General features: G+C 46.6%; 1 protein-coding gene across 1 annotated transcript in view; it reads right to left on the reverse strand.

The window, feature by feature from the left end:
• Positions 1–20,869, reverse strand: part of EVI5L (ecotropic viral integration site 5 like) — a 1,294,704-nt gene that overhangs the window by 862,842 nt on the left and 410,993 nt on the right. The window contains exon 6 of the mRNA XM_086928161.1: positions 4,293–4,367. Coding sequence (XP_086784287.1) covers positions 4,293–4,367 — 75 coding nt within the window. The remainder of the gene's footprint in view (positions 1–4,292; positions 4,368–20,869) is intronic.

Consider the following 20,869-nt stretch of genomic DNA (forward strand, 5'->3'; position numbering starts at 1 on the left):
GCATCCTCATCACTAACTGTGAGGAGCTTGTATCTTCCTTTATCTGAAAAGGAGAGCTATAAGATTGCTGCCCACTGACTCTGGGGTACCTGCTGTACTTTGCAGGCCCTCTACTAAGCAGTTATCCACTTGTGGATGTCATCCCCAATCTTGTAGGGAGGGACAATCTTATTTAGGTTTTTATGGTCTTAAGACCTTTCTCTATCTCTAGGAATGTTGATGCCACCAGTGAGTTCTAACCCACTCAACTTTTTCTCTCTTTCAAGAGCCAGGGTCTCTTTTACAAGGGCAACGTCTTGCCTCTTGATCCTAGGATTTACTTCCTTCATCCTAGCTTTGTGCTCTCTCCTCTGAGGGAAAGTCATCCTCCTCCTAGCAGAGGCACTGGAGCCTACTGAGGAATCAGAATGACCAGAACCAATGGACAGTTATCTGTTCCTTCTGTTTCCACGGTTAGGCCTACTTGGAAGGTTAGAGGGGGGCCTTCCATGGCCCTCTCCACCTCCAGATAGTACTGTGTTGCCCAGGTCAGGTTCATCTACTGCATCCTGGTCATCATCCCCATCAGAGACACTGGGTCTTCTCCAGTTGGAATTTCCTCTGTTGATGGATGGCCCGGCCCCCTCTCCACTACCTTGGTTCCCTGGGTCTACATCATGAGCCACTAAGAGATCTATCAAGTGGTTAAAGGTTGGACTCTGTCCTTGTTTTAACTTTGACTGCACACAGGCTTCTAAGTTCATTAAAAGTGAATGAGTCATACTTAGAGGGTACCCTCTTTATGTCTTCTTGAAGAGCTCCACTAGGGCCTACTTCCAAGGACATTTTCTAGTGAGGTGTGGTGTGTGCACCTACCTACACTAAATGGTATCCTACTAGAACCTCTCTAGGAGCTGTAGTCAGTGTGCGCTAAGCCCTTTCCTCTACAACCGCTAAGTTCAGTGGACTTAAAGTATTATAAGATCTTAATTTATATGTACCTACAGGTACCTTAATGTGATCTTTCAAATGATATCTTGAGATTATATGGTAAAACAACAGCAAGCTCTTCTCCTATCCGCTGCACACCAATGTGAGACGTTAGTCTGGCATATGATGTCCACTATTCTAGTGGGCACCTTGCACCAATCTAAACGACCCTTATTGATGGTGGTTGTAAAGTCAACCTTATAGACAAGCTATCCTAGTGGTAGCATGGACCAGCAGTCATAGGCTAAGACTTCAGAGAGCATGTGAAGCAAGCTGTTTTACCAATTATAATCCCTGGAATAACAAATGAAAGGACACCACACAAGGTATATATCAAATTTATATGTATTTATTTCTAACGCAACCCCTCTGCACTCTTTATGAGGTCAGAAATCGAAGTACATCACAAGTTACTCAATTAGCATACGATAAGTTGCATAAATACAGTTATGCCCTAGGGGCCTCAAAAACCATATACTAAGTAAGTGGTATAAGAACCACTTCAGAAATAGTGAATAGGCCTAGGACCTAGGGAATCGCTGGGGCTACACTAGACAACCAAAGGTTAGGAAGTAGGAGACCCACGAAGACGTGTGCAGTGTCTAAACACAGTCGCGAGTTACCATTGACTTATAATGGAGAACGAAGAAGTTACAAAGTTACTGTTTAAGGGCACTTCCGGATGGACTGCGACAAAACCTCTATAGACTAGGACACTTGGAGAGTCAATACCCACGGGAGCACCGGAGTACTCGAGTTACCTCACCCAGGGAAGCCGGGTGCTCTTTTCGTGTCGGGGTTTGTCGATGCTTTCAATGGAGATCTGCAAAAGAAGTGCTGCAGGCGGCCAGTGGAAGAGTGTCCGGGTGGATCCAAGGGTGGATCAGTGAAGTGAAGAACCTGAAAGCAGAGGGGACAGAGTCTGGGTCACTAGCCAGGAACCAGGAAGGAACCAAGCGATGTCGCGATGATCTCAGGTGAAGAGGTGAAGCTGGTCTCTGCAGCCACGAGGACCAGGAGGCGTCGACGACTACCAGGAGCTGGATTCGAGCTGTCCCACTAAGGATCTAGTTGACTGCGGTGTCGGTATCCAGATTGGACCCAACAAGCCTTGGCCAATGCAATCCACGCAGGAAGTGAAGATTGGCTTCGGGTCAGACCAGCAAGGTCTGAGGAGCTTCTCCTTTACAGGGAAGCTGGAGCAAGCCTGGAGCAACCAGGAAAGCAGTTTGGTTTCAAAGGTTTGTCTTCAGGGGGCTCACTAACCGGCGGGTTAGCAACCCGGAAGACGCGTTGAGCTGAAAGCGGGCCCCACACGGCACTCGTGGAGTGTGGAGGGCTGAGCTTCGGTGCAAATGGAGTTCGGATCTGGGGCTTCTCGTACCCCAATGCACAACTGCGAGGGTGCCTCGGTAGGTGCACTGTTAGCAAAATGCAGGTTGTCCAGGGTATCCGGTCCCACGTCTCTCGTGACCGCCACGGGTCTCAGCTTTGCTGTGGATGTGGGTCGGAGTCAGAGAAGTCTGAGAGTCCAGTTCCTGTGTCGCTGAGTCTTCGGGCTCCGGCGGGAGCGTCGACAAAGCAGACCGGCAAGTTACTGGTGGTGCCTGTTTGCACAGGGTGGTCACTCCTTGACCATAAGGGAGATGTCTTCAGTCTTCTAGTCAAAATAGAACGTTGAAGGTCCAAGAGTTTCGTATCAGAGTTGTGGACACAGCTCCTATCTTTATACTAAGATAATGGGCTGGATTACCTGCTAGGTACCTCCTATGGGTGGACCTGGGAAGGGGGTGGTTACACCCCTTTCCCTTTGTCCAGTTTTGCGCCAGAGTGTGGCTGGAGTGCCCCAGCAACTGGTTTGAACCGGGCTATGCATGGAGCACCTTGTGTGCCCCAGGCAGTGTCTGGAAAAGCATCTTTCCATTCAACCCACCCTGCCCCAATACACTATAGGCTGTCTGGGGAGGTGCTAGTACCTCCCTCGACAGGAAACCTATTGTCCAGGTCTCCCTTGCAGGAGTTTCTCCCAGTAGCAGGAGGTCAGACTCGTGTCCATTTTGTGATGCTGGGGCTCTGTTTAATTTTAACCGGGTAAAGCAGGAACATACATGTCTTTTCCCTCTAGAAGGGTGGAATGCTACCCCCGCCGCAAGAATTGGCGGGGGGGGGGGGGAGTAGTATTCCAAAGCGTTTGACACCTTACACGACATGTTTTGATAAAGCCAAACCAAAGTTAGCATTAACCGCGAGGATTAGAATGCACTTAAAAGTATATGGTATGGCTATATCATAGAACAGCTATAAGGAGATGGTTCCGAAAGCTGCAGAGGGGCTCAGCTCATGCTAGGGTACCCTCTCACATAAAACCAAGCACTCTGCCTCCAGGATTGTTAAGGCCTGCCATAGGAGTGACTTATAGGTTACTATGTGTGTATATATATGGTAGATATAGATATACTGTATCTAAGTAAGGGGTGATTACACCACCTTACCCAAGCTGAGTGATCAGCCTGTGGTGTCAGTTTGGATGGCCAGCCAGGGGTGGCACAATACATGCTGCAGCCCCTGGTAGGCCTTGGATGCACCTATGCCCTGGGTACCTATGGTACAATATACAGGGGCTCACAAAGGTGACACAATACCCAATCAGGTATGTACCTAAAGTACATGGTATCAATTTAGAGAGAGAACAGCTGGGCTGTGGGTCTGATTAGCAGGCCCACAGCCACACTAAAGTCGAAAAACCAGAAATTCACAGCAAAAAGTGGGGGTGACCATAGGAAGCAGACCCTACTGTCCTACAGTAATGGAGAAGACGGTATACATGTCGCACAGCTGTCCCAAGAATTGGTCGCAGATTTGTGATAAATGGAACAAATGTAGAGGGAATATCTGTAAATACCACCCCAAGCAGTGAGACACTCAGCACTAGAGGTAGAATAAACACAGGGTTGGGCAACACTCATAAGTTATAGATAAGAATGTACGAACACGACGAAATGTAACACATGACTATTGTAAAAATTGATATATACTTGTAACTATTGAAGATGTCAATAATAAAAAGAATTTAAAAAAAAACGTCTGGCACGGATGACGCAGACGACCCCAAGCGGTGCCTAATGATGCCATCTACAGGCAACACAGGCATACTGCTCATTAACAATTTCAGTATTCAATCTGACGCCTGGGGATAATGTATGGAATCGGAGGCTAGAAGTCTCTATTAGATAAGAAAATGGTGGTTACAAATTTACATGTAGAGTGCACTAATCATATATTGGTAAAGCAGCACAAACTTCAAATGGAAACCAAGTACAAACCTGCATGAGCAGCAAACCCACGATGAATGCACTGCCCTGGCAGTATCCAACCTCACGGTCTACAAGGGAGTAAGCCTGAAACAGAAATAAATTACAGGTGAATGACACCACCTAAACGGTCAGACAAAGCAGAAAACAACTAGAACTGAACCCTGGACAGAGACCTTTTCACATTACACATAATGGAAAAGAACCACATACATCTCAGATTGTGCAGATAAGTATCTGCAGCACTACCCAGCACACTGACCAAGAAACAAATATCTGGTACTGAACAGAGTAGAGGGTGTGTGGCCTGCCCTAACACTATGCTACACAGAAAAAATAAACAGATTTGAACATATCACATGAACTGAAACATAACAAATTATAGGAGCAAGGCTGCAACATTACCTTATAATCCTATACAAACCACAGGCTAAATATGGGAGACCAACAGTTTAGTCTACAACTCAGAGATTTGGTCTCAAACAAAAAACAAAAGTCAGAAAAGCCTAAGACATCAACAGAAGCTATATGGTGTAATGCAAATAAAACTGGGTGAATGTTTCTTTGATTGCATAAATAGTTAACCACTTCGATGCGCATGACAGCTCCACGCCGTCATGCGCCACCGGCGGCGTGTGCTCATGACGGCGTGGAGCCGTCATTAACTGCCGCTCCGCCCACGCTTTGCCTGCGCGGCACTAATTCCCCGCCTGTGCGGGCAAATTAGTAAGTGGGCGGGGTCATGACAGCTCCACGCCGTCATGAGCACAGCTCGCCCGTGACTCATGACGGCATGGAGCCGTCATGAGTGAGGGAGCGCCGCACTCACCCCCTAGCCCCGCCCGCCCGCGCCACGGACGAATTCGCACCATGGCGATGTGGTTAAAGGCACATGGTAGATGTTTTGCAGCCTCTTAGACCGGCAGTTTAGTCTGACTGATAATGGAGCAAATAACATGCAAATGAGGTTGATAAGTGTCAAGTTAGCTGGTGGGATAGACAGTTATGACTGAATTAATATATAACTAAAAGATACAGGGATGTTAAAGTTAGGATATAGAGCAAAAAATACCTTAGAAATGTCCTTAAAATTCAAATGTTACAAGGCTGTTACAGTTAGGTTCAGATTTTAAACACAAAAAAACATAGAAGTTAAGCAGTTATAGTTAAGAATTATCTCAAGTAACTACAACTCGTGCCCTATGGTAACTACAGCTCGCACCTCCGCCATGCACAGTTTTCTCATCAATAATTTCACAGCAAATCTTACGGTGATATTATCAATAATGTCAAAGAAGATATCATGAGTGATGTAAAATGTGGGGTAATTAGCAGTGCATGGCGAGGGCACAAGTAATAGTTACCTTAGGGTTGGCTGCCTATGGGAGGGTTGATCACAGGGCCTGCTGATGGGCCAGCAGCCAACCCCCCCTCAAGCAGCACACCTGACGCCATGCACAGCCTGCTGCCAGGACCTGTGGACAATCCTCCCAAAGACACCCAACCCAAGAGGGGGCACGCCGCCCCTTCCATGGGCTATATTTGGCCCCAGGGACCCCACCTCTGGGTGCTCGGCCACATTGCAAGCAGGAAGGCTGGCACGCAGTCCCACTCCCCGGGCTAATTTCTGGCCCAGGGGACCCCATCTCCAGAGGTCCAGCCAATATTGACTTCAGCCCATATTCAATTAATAATTAGGGATGTAGGACCCAGCCCTATCCCCGGGCCAATTTTGGCAGGCAACCCCATTTCCCGGGGCCCGGCCACATTATGAACTGGGAGGGGTTCACACAGCGCCCTTCCCTGGGCAAAAATAGGACCTGGGGACCCTATCCTCTGGCAGACTCTAGTGAAGAAGCATGTTTTCGTCTGACTGCTGTTACTACTACTGAATCAGGATAAGGATCCTGTCTAAGAAAGACGGGTGCAGGTCATGAGGTCTATATTTTGTAAGTTAACACTGTTCCTATACTGATATTGCAGGCGGAGTTAAAATTGTTCTTCTGTTATTTCTAAATGTCCTGGGACTAGAGGCAACTACAGTTGTACCACTGTCATAGCTTCTAAAGTTTTCCTGAGTTGGTGAATGAGCCGGTGAACTTGAAGTATATGATGACAAGTTTGTATCAATGTCTGTAAATGGAGTGTGTGATTGTGATCTTGATCTGGTTATTATTGATTTCGGAGAAACACCAGGAGACAATTATCTATTTCTTTGAAGCTCTTGCGACTTGCGTGGAGATGGAGGTTTCCATCTTCTAATAGGAGACATAGAAGTCCCCTTGAATGGTTTTGTTGGTGGTGAAATATTAAGTGGTATCAGAGGAGTCTGTACCTGATCCTTGAGAGACACAATCAGAGTGGTAGGCTGATATAGTGACTGAACCGGATGTGGGGATTAAGCAGGTCGTCATCTGTTTGTTGGGGTAGACCTTGCTTCTTCTTTTCGTCTCTTTATGGGTCTATTTTGTTCATCTTTTGGAGAAGATAATACAGCTTGAGAAGATGAAAATGTTGAAATAGACCATTCCTTACAGACTTCTGAAATAGACCACGCTTTAGAGATTTGTGAGGGATGTAGACAATCGCCCCTTTTTTTACAACAATGTTGTAGCTGTTGACAGCAAATGAAGTCTATTCAATGGCGAGAAGGTCAACTGTGTATTATGTGTCCTTCACGCTGATAAGGTTTGCGATGCGTTCACGGTCTTCTCGACATTATTATGAATTATGGCGTCAACTAACCTAAACGAATTGTAGATCTTTCACTTGAAGGAAAGCAGAATGGTGCAATGGCTTCAACTGCAATCTCAATGACCTCCTACAGTGAAGAGGATGTCTTCTTTTGTCCCTTGATCTACCTCCTTGATGTTTTTCAGAGGATGCATGGGAAATAGCGACAATTCTTTGTAGTCTCTTCCTCTACTTCTTCTTCTTTCCACTTCAGCTCTCACGTCCTACAGCACGCCTCTTAGACAATTGCCTTCTCTCTCATTTAATGTCTTTTTGGACATTTATTTGATGATATCACAGTCAGTGGCTGGTGGGAGGGAAGCAAACATACCACACAGATTTTATAGGTATCTGTTACAGGTTTCTTTCTCTCAGATGAAGAGATTATCCACATGACAGAGAAATGTAAAGGAAGTCTAGTCAAAGTAGAAGAATTATTTTTTGCAACAGAGAAAAAGAAGACAAGTTACTTACCTGTAACTACAGTTATCCAGTATTGGTATCTTTCACAGATTCACATGTCTGAATCATTCCCCGTCGTTGAGATGTGAGTCCCAAAGTAAAATACAAAAGCAGTGCCATAAATAATAAATAGGCTGAAAAAGGGCAAAAGGACGTATATTAGTAGCCTATCTGTGTCCTTTTCAAAAAAGGAACAAAAGTTGGCACCAGCCAATCAGCTGCCAGCACCCTCTAGAACCCTCCGAGCAGAGGCAAGTTCTCCTCAGATTTGACAAGCACAAGTGGTAAGTAAGTATACCCCAAATCAATGAGAACTGACTCCAAGGGGAGGAGGGTTGGTTGCATTTAAATCTATGAATGATCCTAGTACTGGATAACTGTAGTTACAGGTAAGTAACTTGTTTTCTTATCCAGTATTGGGGTATCTTTCATAGATGTGCATGCCTGAATCAGAATAGTAAGCAGTACCCTAATTGTACTGTTGTTAGAGGAAGGTGGGAGACATGTACTTTTAAACTCCCAATAGTTATCCCCTACCTTTTACACAATGCATGCACCGAGCATTATACTCTTTAGAAATTTTAAAACAGAGAGAGTTGACATAACCATTAACATATATCTCATAAATCATATTAAGGTACAAATTGTCAAATACAGTTGTTTGATTACTTAATCCAAGTCAAATTAGAGAAAGAAAACCACAAGAGGGCATTCTTTTATGAAATTTAAAGAATCTGACCTTAATTAAAAAGATGACGCAACACAGCCTGTCCAACCGCTGCATCCTCCCTTTGCGCAGATTGGAGGCAGTAGTGTCTTGTAAACGTGTGGACATTCTTCAATGTCGCAGCACAGCATATTTTGTCTAATGTCACTCCAGCAAACAATGCTGTAGATGCAGCAACAGTTCTTGTAGAGTGTGCTTTAGCCCTCACTGTCAGAGATGTACATGTTTTTCGTGGCAGAACTGTATTGCAGATGCGATTCATCTGGCGATAGTGGCTTTCGTTACTCCGGTTCTGTGTTTTCCTTGACCGTAGGCCACCAGAAGTTGACCGGTTTTCCTTATTTCCTTTGTTTTGTGAAGATAACATTTCAAACATCTTTTGATATCCAATGTATGTAGAGCCCGTTCAGCTGGGCTAGATGGGTAGGGAAAGAAAGTTTGTAATATTACCGATTTATTTAAGTGAAATTGCTGGGCACTTTCGGATCTAAAGTGCCTGTATTTCACTCACTCTTCTTGCAGAAGTAAAAGCTAGCAAGAGAGATACCTTCCATGTGACAGATTTAAGTTCTGCTGTATGAATTGGTTCAAATGGTCGTCTCATGAATTGTGCTAGAACCACATTGAGCTTCCACTCTGGAGGAGGTGCACGCACATGAGGAAAAGCTCGGAAGAGGCCTCTCATGAATTCTTTTATGAGAGGAGATGAACAGAGAGAAGGAATCTGAGGAGATTTCCTGTACCGGAAAATTGCAGCCATGTGAACTTTAACTGAAGAAAAGGTGAGGCCTGACCTAGCTAGTGAGAGCAGGATAGGTAAAATCTGCTCAGCAGGGGCTTGCACTGGATAAACTTTGTTCCTTTCGCACCAGCAACAGATCTCTTCCATTTAAGATGATATGCCTTGATCGCGCTTTCAGCACGGGATTTAGCAAGTATTTGTCTACAGTCTTGTGAAATATTAAGATCCTTAAACTCTAGGAATTCAGGAGCTATGCGTGCAAGTGAAGAGAACGTGAATCCGGATGAATCCCTTGGCCCTTGTTCCTCAATAACATAGATGGTGATGGAGGAAGACAAATGGGTTTGTCCTGTGACAATAGACGTAGCTCCGGGAACCAATACTGCCTGGGCCAACATGGTGCAATCAAAATTAGGCATCAGCATTCAGTTTTCATCTTGATTAGTACCCTGGGGATTAATGGGATGGTGGGAAAGGCGTGGGCATAAATCTCTGACCATCGCATTAATAAGGCATTCCCCCTTGACCCCGGTTGTGGGAACCTGCTGGCATAAAACTGGCATTTTGCGTTCTCCCTCGTTGCAAACAGGTCTAGAGCTGGGTTCCCCCATCTGTGAAAGATCCTGTTCACCTGTGCTTGCTCTAGCTGCCACTTGTGGCAGCTGGACTGAGACCTGCTTAGTGTATCTGCCAGGGCATTGTGTAGACCCCTGACATGCTCAGCCCTCAACGAGATTCCATGGAGGGTCGCCCATTCCCATAATTCCTGAGCCTCTTAAGATAGCGTCATGGATTTCGATCCTCCTTGTTTGTTTATATAGTACATGCTGGTCACATTGTCCGTATGCACCGGCACTGAGGAAGAAAACAAGTTACTTACCTGTAACTTTGGTTCTCCAGTATTTGTAACTTTCATAGATTTCCATGGCTTGTATCATTCACCGTCGTCGGAATGGGAGTCTCGGTAACCAAAATAACATAGCAGTAGATACAAAAAAGAAAGAAAAAAGGACTAGGCCTCATTCCCTTGTGTAGCAAATCATCTCTTTTTGCAAAAGAGACCAAAGTAAAGCAACAACCAATCAGATTAGCCTCCCCCATAGAATCCTCCTGAGAGAACCTCAGAGCCTCAGATTTTCGTGGCCGTTGTGTAACAGTATAACCAAACACCTACTGAGGGCTGAGCTTTCCCAGGGGAGGAGGGTGGGTGCATGGGAATCTATGAAAGTTGCAAAAACCACAGTTGATGGACAGAATGCAGAACAATGTCATACATTCACCCCAGTACAGAGATCTGGGCCTACATCCATCGTGTTTTTTGCACTCCACACCACCCCAGTTCAGACATGTCCATATGCAAATCAGTCTGACCCTGTGCCTCATGGGAACAGTCCAGCCCGAACTGCCAAGCCATTCCTTCCCTGGACCGTAAACAAGCTTACGAGGACCGGTTTCTGGCATTCCAGCCATCTTCAGCACGGCTTGCTTGAATCCAGTGGTGTGGAGAGCATGGGACTCACGTCTGAGCATACCCATCCCACTCGGGTGACAAATGCAACAAGCATTTGCAATGCAATAGGTCTTGCATTAGGAAAGTTTGAGCTATTGGTATTGTAAATGACAATCTTTTTATTTATGTGTTGGTTTTGAAAATAGGGAAATTAATAGCTTTGTCATTTACAATGCCAATAGTTCTAACTTTCGCAAATGTGACACCTATAGCATTTCTAATGCAATATGTGTTGTATTTACCTGAGTTAGATGTATTGATATTACAAATAACAATGGCTTATTTTTTTAAAATAATTAATACTTACATTTTAGTGGTAGAGAAGAAATGTGTTACTTACCTGTAACTGCAGTTATCCAGTATTGGTGTCCTTCATAGATTCACATGCCTGAATCATTCCCCGTCGTCGAGAGGGGAGTCCCCGGTAAATAGAAAAGTAATGTCCTATAGACATACATAGAGAAACGTAGGCCTAAGGGCCTTGCCTTAGTAGCCTATCTATGTCCTTTTGTAAAAAGGACCAAACTATAGAAGGTAGCCAATCAGCTACCACCTCCCTCTAAAACCTTCCTGCCAGGAGCCTCAGTCTCTCAGATTTTCGTAGGCACCAAGCTAGGTAGGCGTAATATATGATATAGAGAGAGAGGAGAACTTCCTGGGGAGGCAGGAGGGTTGCATGTGAATCTATGAAAGACACCAATACTGGATAACTGCAGTTACAGGTAAGTAACGCATTTCTTATCCAGTATTATGGGTGTCTTTCATAGATTCACATGCCTGAATCAGAGTAGCGAGCAATGCATTATGCACATTTGTGATGAGACAGTATAAGCAGTCTGAGATAATACATATCATACGACTAGCAACCATCAACAAGTAAATATAATAAATAAGAAAATGTGCATACCAACGAAGGATGGAGGGAAGGAGGAAGGCTCATCTCACTGGAATAGATGGCGAAGTACAGCCTGGCCTACAGCTGCATCCTGCATCAGCTCCGTATCCAGGCAGTAGTGCCTGGTGAACGTGTGTGGCGACTTCCAGGTCGCTGCCCTGCAAATGTCCAGAATTGGCACTCCAGCGAACAGTGCCGCCGATGTGGACACAGCTCTTGTGGAGTGAGCTCGAACTGTGGACTGTAGCGGTCGTCCAGCTTTATCATGGCAAAAGGCAATTGCAGAGGATATCCATCTTGAAATGCTTTGTTTGGAAAGTGACATGCCTTTTCTTGGTCTGCTGAAGGCAATGAAAAGTTGATTCGTTTTCCTGATATGTTTTGTTTTGTCTAGGTAGAATTTAAGACATCTTTTTAGGTCTAAAGAGTGAAGGGATCGTTCAGCTGCAGAACTAGGATTAGGGAAGAATGATCGGAGGACTAGTGGTTCATTTAAGTGGAAGTCCGAAGGGACCTTAGGAATGAAGCGTGGATTAGTCCTTAAAATCACTCTATCTTCTCTGAACTGCATGAAGGGATCTTGAATGGTAAGAGCTTGCAGCTCGCTGACCCTTCTCGCTGAAGTCAAGGCTAAAAGTAGTGCTGTTTTCCATGAGATGTATTTGATATCAGCCCTATGGATGGGTTCAAACGGATGTTTCATTAATTGGTTGAGTACCACATTAAGGTGCCATGTTGGTGGAACTCTGCGTGATCTAGGAAAGGATCTGTAGAGCCCTTTCAGGAATTGCTTAATTAATCTGTGGGACCATAGAGATGTTCCTTTTGATGTTCTTGTGAAGCGGGAGATGGCTGCCAAATAAACTCTGATAGATGCATGGGCATGTCCAGATTGTGCCAAATGTAATAAATATGGTAGGAGCTGTTCCGGTGTGATCTGAAAGGGATGGAGCTCGTTGTCCATACACCAAACGCAAAAGCGTTTCCATTTTAGTGAATAAGTTTTATTTGTGCTGTCAGCTCTTGCCTTTGCTAGGACATTCTTGCACTCCTGCGGAATGTTTAGTTGAGATAACTCTCTGTACTCAGGAGCCATGGCGATAATCTGAGGGATTTCAGATTCGGGTGGAGTACTTGGCCTTTGGACATCGTGAGTAGTGAAGGATGGTGTCCCAGATGGATTGAGCGTTGGAGGCGACGAAGGTCCGTGAAACAGTGCTGCCTCGGCCAGAACGGGGCAATGAGAATCAGTGTGCAATGCTCCGTCTTCATTTTCCGAATGACTCTTGTTAGTAGGGGAAAAGGCGGATATGCGTACGCAAACACGTTGCGCCATGCGATGGAAAATGCATTTCCTAGTGACCGCGATTGGGGATGCCAACTTGCGAAGTTGCGGCATTTGGAGTTCTCTCTGGTGGCAAATAGATTGATCTGCGGTCTCCCCCATGTTGAGAAAATGTTGTTTAGAACATTTTGGTTGAGTTCCCATTCGTGGGACAGGGACCTCTGGCTGCTCAGAGCGTCCGCTATGACGTTGTCCTTGCCCGGGACATACTCTGCCGTGAGCTTGATGTTGTGGAGTACTAGCCAGTTCCAAATTTTTGGTGATTCGCGAGATAATGTAGCGAACGTGTTCCTCTCTGCTTGTTTAAGTAGTGCATTGTGGTTGTGTTGTCCGTTCTCACAAGCACTGCTGAGTTTTTGATGGCGGGAGGAAGGCCTGGAGAGATAGGAAAACTGCCCTCAGTTCTAGGAGATTGATGTGGAGTTTCTTCTCTTGGTCTGTCCACTTGCCACTGATTTGCAACTCTTGAAGGATTGCTCCCCATCCTTCTAGAGAGGCGTCTGTAGTTATGACATGTGGAGTTGGGAGGCAGCAGGAACGTTAGTCCTTGTGATAGGTTGGTGGAAGTCTTCCACCAGCGTAAGGCCTTGGTGATTTGTGGAGTAATCACGATGTGATCCTCGAAAGAGTCTGTACATTGAGTCCACTGTTTGGTCAGTGCCTCCTGGAGGGGGCGCATTCTGAGCCGACAGTGAGGAATGAGTAGTATACACGATGACATCATCCCTAGAAGGGACTTGAAAGTACGGACTCGGATGGTGTTCTTTGAGGACACTGCGGTGGCCATAGCGATTAGTTTCTGTTTCCTTTCCTGCGATGGGAATGCTGTTGAAGATGTCGTATTTAGAGTTGCCCCTAGAAAAGTTATAATTTTGGAGGGTTGTAAGGTTGACTTTCCGTGATTGAGTGTCAGGCCCAGTTTGTCTAAAATATTGAAACAGGCGTTGGAAGACATTTGTGCGCCTTTCATAGATGGTACTTTCACCAGCCAGTCGTCCAGGTAGGAGAAAACCTGGTGGCCTTGCTGGCGTAGGTAAGCTGACACTGGAGAGAGGCACTTTGTGAAAACGCGAGGCGCCGATTTGAGTCCGAATGGGAGGACACAGAATTGGTAGTGCTGTCCTGCTACAGCAAATCGTAGGTATTTCCTGTGGCGCCTGTGTATTGGGATGTGGTAATATTCGTCTTGGAGGTCCAAGGACGTCATAAAGTCTCCTTCCTCTAGAGATCCTAATATTTCCTGAAGGGTTATCATCCGAAACAATTGGCTCTTCAGGAAGGAATTGAGTGCCCTGAGATCTAGTATGGGCCTCCATTTCTTTCTTTTCGGTTGTATCAGAAAGAATCGGGAATAAAATCCCTCTCCTTTTTGAGCTGATGGGACTCGTTCTAATGCCCCTTTCTTCAACATTGATGAAATCTCTTGAAGGAGTAATCGCAGGTGTGTGTGTTGGATCTTGCGAGGAGGAGTTGTTGGAGGGATTGAACTGAATTCCAATGAGTGTCCGTATTGGATTAATTGGATCACCCATCGATCTGTTGTTATTGATTTCCAATTGTGGAGGAAGTGTGTTATTTTGCCTCCAATTTTGAAAGAAGGAGATGGTGGAGGGACTGGCTGTTGGAAACTGTCATTGGCGTCCGCCTGTTGGTTTCCTCTGGTTTCTCCCTCTGAAATTTGACTTCCCGTAAGAGGTCTGGCGACCTTGTTGTTGTTGCCTCTGCTGGTATTGCGATCGGCCCTGATTATATGAGTATGAAGATTTTCCCTGGTATGATCCTCTGTAAGAGGGCTGACCTCTGCCTCTATGTCCTCGAAAGGACTGGTTTCTGAACTGTAAGGTGCCTAGAGCTCGTGCGGTATCTGTGTCTTTTTTGATTGCCTGTAGGGCCTCGTCAATTTTTTCACCAAATAGATGCTGTCCGTCATAGGGCATATCCAATACTTTAGTTTGGATTTCTTGGCGGAAGGATGTCGCTTTAAGCCATCCTTGTCTCCTTAAGACTGCTGCACCTGCCAGTTGCCTGAATCCTGTCATAGCGACATCTACTGCGCAATCAATCATCTCCGATGCTGACATTTGACCTTCCGTTATGAGGGATTGGACTTCCTCCTTCGAGTCTTCTGGTATTTCTGTTAGGTATGAAACAATGTCTTCCCACAATTGTCTGTTGTATCTGCCTATCAACGCAATGGCGTTAGCAATTTTGACAGTCATGGCGGACGTAGTTGAAAAGCGTTTGCCTATGCTGTCTAATTTCCTGCCCTCCTTGTCTGGTGGTGCTGACAGTGGGGAGGATGGATTTCTAGAATTCTTTTGAGCCGCTTGTGTGACTACAGAATCTGGTTTGGGATGTGCATTAAGGCAGGTAGCTGCTGTTGTTGGTGCCTTGTACTTTTTATCCAGTCTGGGTACCACTATAGAGACCGATTGTGAGAAGGTGGCCTGATATGCAGTGCTCACTATTCTAGTGAACACTATGTATCAGTCCAGCAACCCTTATTGATGATTGGTTGTAAGTCAACCTTATAGACCAGCTATCCTAGTAACGTGGATACGAGCAGTCTAAGGCTAAAGACTCGAGAGGGCGTATTAAGCCAGCTGTTTACCACACATATACCCCTTGAATACCCAGTGAAAGGACACCACACAAGTGTTATGAAAATAAACAGTTATTTATTAAGAATCACAACAGCCCTGTACTCTTTATGAGGACAGGGTACTAAGCACAAACCAAAACTCTTACAAAAATACTTAAGTTAGCACAGTATATACAAATGCCCGAGGGGCACGGAAAACCATATACTCAGAAAGTGGAATGCGAAATTACTAGCAGGTAAGTACAGTACTAATAGGCTTTGGAATCGCTAGGACTTGACTATAGAATCGTTAGATTACTTCTAGGAGACCCAGGGGACTCGGGTGCAGTGTGTGCACTCTCACGCGAGATGCGGGACAAAGTCTATGGTAGCTAGAAATTGCAAAGTTAGTGTTCTCGGGCGAACCCGACCTGGTAGGAGGAAAACGAAAGTGGATTCTGACCCTTGGATAGTGAGGCTATGCTGGGGCACCGAAATGCCGAAGTTACCTAGCCCAGGGGCTGCAGCTGCATAGGACTCAAAAGACGTCGGGAATCCTCGTAGACGGACCAGGAGCCTGGAAGAAAGAAGTTGCTGGCAGGCGACCAGTGAAGAAAGTTCGATGGATCCAAGCCTGGATCGAAAGAAGATGACACCTGAAAGCAGAGGGGACCAAGTTCGAGACTACTAGCCAGTAGTCAATGGGCACCAGGAGGGCACCGGATGGTAGCCACCTCGACTAGGTGAGTGGGTGACGCTGTGATCGCAGATCTCACGGACCAGGAGGCGTTGTCGGCGACCAGGATGGAGGAGCGATCTGTCCCACGATGGATGAAGCTGTCGGCGTCGCTGGACCCAGGATTGGGCAACAAAGCCTTGGCAAATTCAAGCCCACGCGGTGGACTTAAAATGGCGTCTGGAGTGGACCAGGAGGGTCCGGGGTGCCTCTCTTGAAGAAGGAAGCAAGGGCCAGTCTGGAGCAACCAGACCAGCAGCAGTGATGTCGTCGGGCGTCGTGAAGAAGGCCACAAGCCAGCCGGCTAGTAGCCACACAGCGCGGTGAGCACGCAAAAGCAGAAGGGCCCCACGCAGATCGTGGAGATGCTGGAGGGCTGATCTTCGGTGCTGGAGCTGCTCAGGGTTGGGGCTTCTCGGACCCCAAAGCACTCACCAGTGGAAGACTCGGTGGGCTTGTTATAAAGAAGTCGTGCAGTCTTGGCGATCGTCGGTCCCTCGAGGTCTCGTCGCACTCACGGTTCTCAGCTTTGCTGTAGAGGTGAGTAGAGGTCAGAGGTGCCAGGGAAGCCGGGTCTCGTCGGGCTGGGTCGTCGGATTCGTGAAGAAGGACTTGCAGCAGACCGCAGTGTTCTTAGGATGGTGCCCGCTTGATGCAGGGTGACTACTCCTTAGCCACAAGGGAGAATCTTGAAGAAGAAATCTTGATGTCCTTTCGCAGAAAGTCGTGTCTTGATTCCAAAGATGATCTAATTTGAACAGGGGGCCCGCTCCCATCTTTATACTAAAAAAGGGGGCTGACCCGGTGACTAGGTCCTGCCTATGGGTGGGACTAGGAGGGGGGTGGTTACACCCCTCTGCCATGCCGGACTTCCCCAGGCCAGGGGCTGGTGTGCCCCTGGAACTGGTTCAGACCGGCCTATGCGTAGTGAGCACCGGGGTGCCACTCAGCAGTCACCTTCCTGAAAAGCCCTGCCTACCCAGGATACACAAAACCATGTCTGGGACGGTGCTAGCACCGCCCCGGACAGGAAACCCTTTGTCCAGGCCTCCCTCGCTGGAAGGACTCCCAGCAGCAGGAGGTCAGACTCGTGTCTGTGGTGGCAGCATCTATTTTGTGGAGCTGAGGCTTCAGTTAACTTTAACCGGGGTTCACAGTTACATACATGTCGTGTCCCTCTAGAAGGGTGGAATGCTAACCCCGTCGCCAGAATTGGCGAGGGGTTAGTATTCCAATTCGTATGACACCTTACTCGACATGTTTTGATAAAGCAATACCAAAGTTAGCATTTAACCGCGAGGATTATAATGCACTTAAGAGTATATGGTATGCGTTATCATGGAACAGCTATTAGGACTTGATTCCGCAAGCTGCAGACAGGCTCAGCTCATGCTAGAGCACCATCTCACACGATTCCAAGCACTCTGCCTTCAGGATTGTCAAGGCCTGCCATAGGAGTGACTGATAGGAATCTGTGTGTCCATTTTAGGGTTAGGTATAGGTATACTACACATACAGCAAAGGGTGATTACACGACTTTGCCCCAGCTGTCATGCAGCCAGTTGTGTCAAATTTAAGAGGCCAGCCAGGGGTGGCATAATACATGCTGCAGCCCCTGGCAGCCCTGGGTGCACCTATGCCCTGAGTTACAGGGTCTGATAAGGTGGCCCAGTACCAATTGGTAAATGCACCTAGGGTACATGTTGTAATTTAGAAAGAGAACAGCCAGGCTGTGGGTCTGATTGGCAGGCCCACAGCCAGAGAAAGTCGTAAACCAGTGAAACAAAAGCAAAAAATCTGGGTGATCATAGGATTGCAGACCCTACTCTCCTACACCGATGCTGGCGTTTGCATCAATTGCTGACCTTGTTCCCATATGTGTTCTATTATGGGAATAGACCTGGTTGTCTTCCTGATCGGATCTTTAAAATCATAAAGAAAACAGTCTGTTTCTTGTGATTCTACAGCCATGTGGAATCTTGTGGCTGCTTTTTCCACCAAGTTGTGGAATCCACCAATGTCCACTGGGGGGGATTCTGAAGTCTGAGGTTCAGGTGTGGCTGGACAATGAGCGATATAATCCTCATCATCTTTTTTTAAAGAGAGATCATCTCGTACCACCCCTTCTTCTGGTTCCTCACCGTCGTCATCCGAGGATTGAACATGATGAAGTGGTTCTCTCTCCTGAGGAAGATCCAGAGGTGGTGGTCTTGTCTTTGGAGATGGATGCGGCTTGGATGATAATGGAGATTTCTGTTTTGAAGGTGCCGCTGGTGATTCAGGGAAACGTTTCTTGTAGTCTGTGATCAAGAATTGGAGATCTGATACAATAGAAACTGGAAGGCAAACCATAGGAGTGACTTGTTGTTGGACCTGTGTATGTACGGTCTCTTCCGTAAAGACCACATCATCTTCATCTGTGCTCTGGCACTTTACAATGAGATCTGAAGGACTTGTAGTGGTCGTCTTCAGATTCATCACTTTGTAGGAGACGAGATGGGAGCAATCCTAGTACTCTACTCAGGGATGTTAGTTCTGGCGTAATCTGATTCTTTTCATTCCGTTTTGGGGGAATTAAATCTGATTTTTTCCACGCGTCGACGATGTCGTCGTCGACTGTGTCGTCGACGGTGCAGACGCCGATTGTTTTCCTAGTGTCGATGATGAGTTCGTCAACGGTTCTTTCGTCGACGGTTCCTTCGTCGACGGTATCTTCGTCGTCGACTGTGTTGACATCGGCGGTACCTTCGTCGTCGACGGTGAAGTCGTCGACAGAGTCTTCGTCGTCGACGGTGTAGTCGACGGGGCCTTTGTTAACAGCGTGCTCGACGTCAGTATCTTTGACGTCGATAATGCTTTTACCGTCGACGATGCGCCTGGCGTCGACAGTTTATGTTTCGTCGTCGACGGTGCCGTCGATGGAACTTTAAGCAACGTCGATTGCTTTTTTATAAGTATAATCGATGACAGTGGCTTACCCGCCGTCGACAATTGAGTTATAGTCGTCATCGATGCGGAGGCTGACAATGCCATCGTCGTTGAGACTGTGGTCGTCGATGTGGAGAAATAGGCTGTCTTTCGTGAAGAAAGCGTCGACGAACTCATCGTCGATGACTGAGATGGCTTTCTGAAGGTGGGAACTTCCTTTTCAGACATGACAGATTTTACCTCAGAAGACTTAGTGGTAGTCTTTTTAGGAGGAACGTCTGTAGGGACAGGGGAAGCAACCCTTGGGCTCTTCAAGGACAATTTTGAGGAAACTGAAGCCATTTCTCGTCCTCTGAAGATACTGCATCATCTCTGTTTTTTAGTCTGTTTAACCAGAGGAGCAGTCTTCCTTCCCTGTCTTTAAGTGTCTTTGTAGAGTATGTTCTACATATTCTACATTCTTTAGCAGAATGATCAGGATAAAGACAGTAGAGGCAAGTTTCATGCTTGTCATCAGCGTGCAGTCTTTTCTTACCACAGGATGAACAGGCTCTGAAGAGTCCTCTCTTCTGTTGATCAGCCATTGTTGTTATTAGAAGAAATATCCAAATTCTGAGAGAAAAGGAGATTAATCCGAGAAACCTGAGGAGAACTCAGCTGGAGACTCCCTAGCACAACGTGAGGTAGAAAATCTGAGAGACTGAGGCTCCTGGCAGGAAGGTTCTAGAGGGAGGTGGTAGCTGATTGGCTACCTTCTAGAGTTTGGTCCTTTTTACAAAAGGACATAGATAGGCTACTAAGGCAAGGCCCTTAGGCCTACTTTTCTCTATGTATGTCTATGGGACATTACTTTTCTATTTACCGGGGACTCCCCTCTCGACGACGGGGAATGATTCAGGCATGTGAATCTATGAAAGACACCCATAATACTGGATAACCAGCGCTTCTCAGCATGGGTGTAATACTTTTAATGGGAGTGTACCTGCGCTTCTAAGCTTGGGTGCAAAACTTTTAATGGGAGAGAACCAGCGCTTCTCAGCATGGGTGTAATACTTTTAATGGGTGTATACCTGTGCTTCTCAGCAGAGGTGCAATACTTTTAATGAGAGAGTATCAGCGCTTCTCAGCAGGGGTGCAACGCTTTTAATGGGAGAGTACAACAGCACGAGTGCAATACTTTTAATGGGATGGTTCTAAACCTTCCAGTTACTGGTGCAATACATGTATCAGCACTTCTCAGTACCAGTGCAATATGTGTACTAGCGGTTCCCAGTACTGGAATAACACTTTTAATGGGAGAGTGGCAGCACTTCAAAGTACTGGTACAATGCAAGTACCCAGGTTTTTCAATACCAGTGGAATACGTTTAATGGGAGAGAACCAGCACTTCTCAGTATTTGTACAATACTTTTAATGGGCGAAGAGCTAAGGAAGTCAGACACCCCGAGAGACAAGGACAGCCTGCTACGGAAGTCGGACACCCCAAAAGACGAGGACACCCTGGAGCAACGGAAGCGTCAAAAACCCCTAGTGATGAAAACAGCCAGGAGCTACAGAAGCCAGACACCCCGAGGGATGAGGACAGCCTGGAGCTACGGAATTCAGACACCCCGAGAACCGAAGACAGCCTGGAGTTACGGCAGTCACACACCCCGAGGGACAAGGACAGTCTAGAGCTTCAGTAGTCAGACACCTCTAGGGACGAGGACAGCCATGAGCTTTGGAAGTCAGACACCCCAAGGGACGAGGTCAGCCTGGAGCTACAGAGGGAGGACGGAGACAGCCTGGAGCTACAGAGGGAGGACGGAGACAGCCTGGAGCTACAGAAGTCAGACACCTGAGAGACTTAAACAGTCTGGAGCTACGGAACAGTCAGACACCCCGAGAGACGAGGACAGCCTGGAGCTACGGAAGTCAGACACCCTGAGAG

The sequence above is a fragment of the Lissotriton vulgaris genome, chromosome 1_1 (genome assembly GCF_964263255.1).
Source record: "Lissotriton vulgaris chromosome 1_1, aLisVul1.2, whole genome shotgun sequence".
NCBI classification, from domain to species: domain Eukaryota; kingdom Metazoa; phylum Chordata; class Amphibia; order Caudata; family Salamandridae; genus Lissotriton; species Lissotriton vulgaris.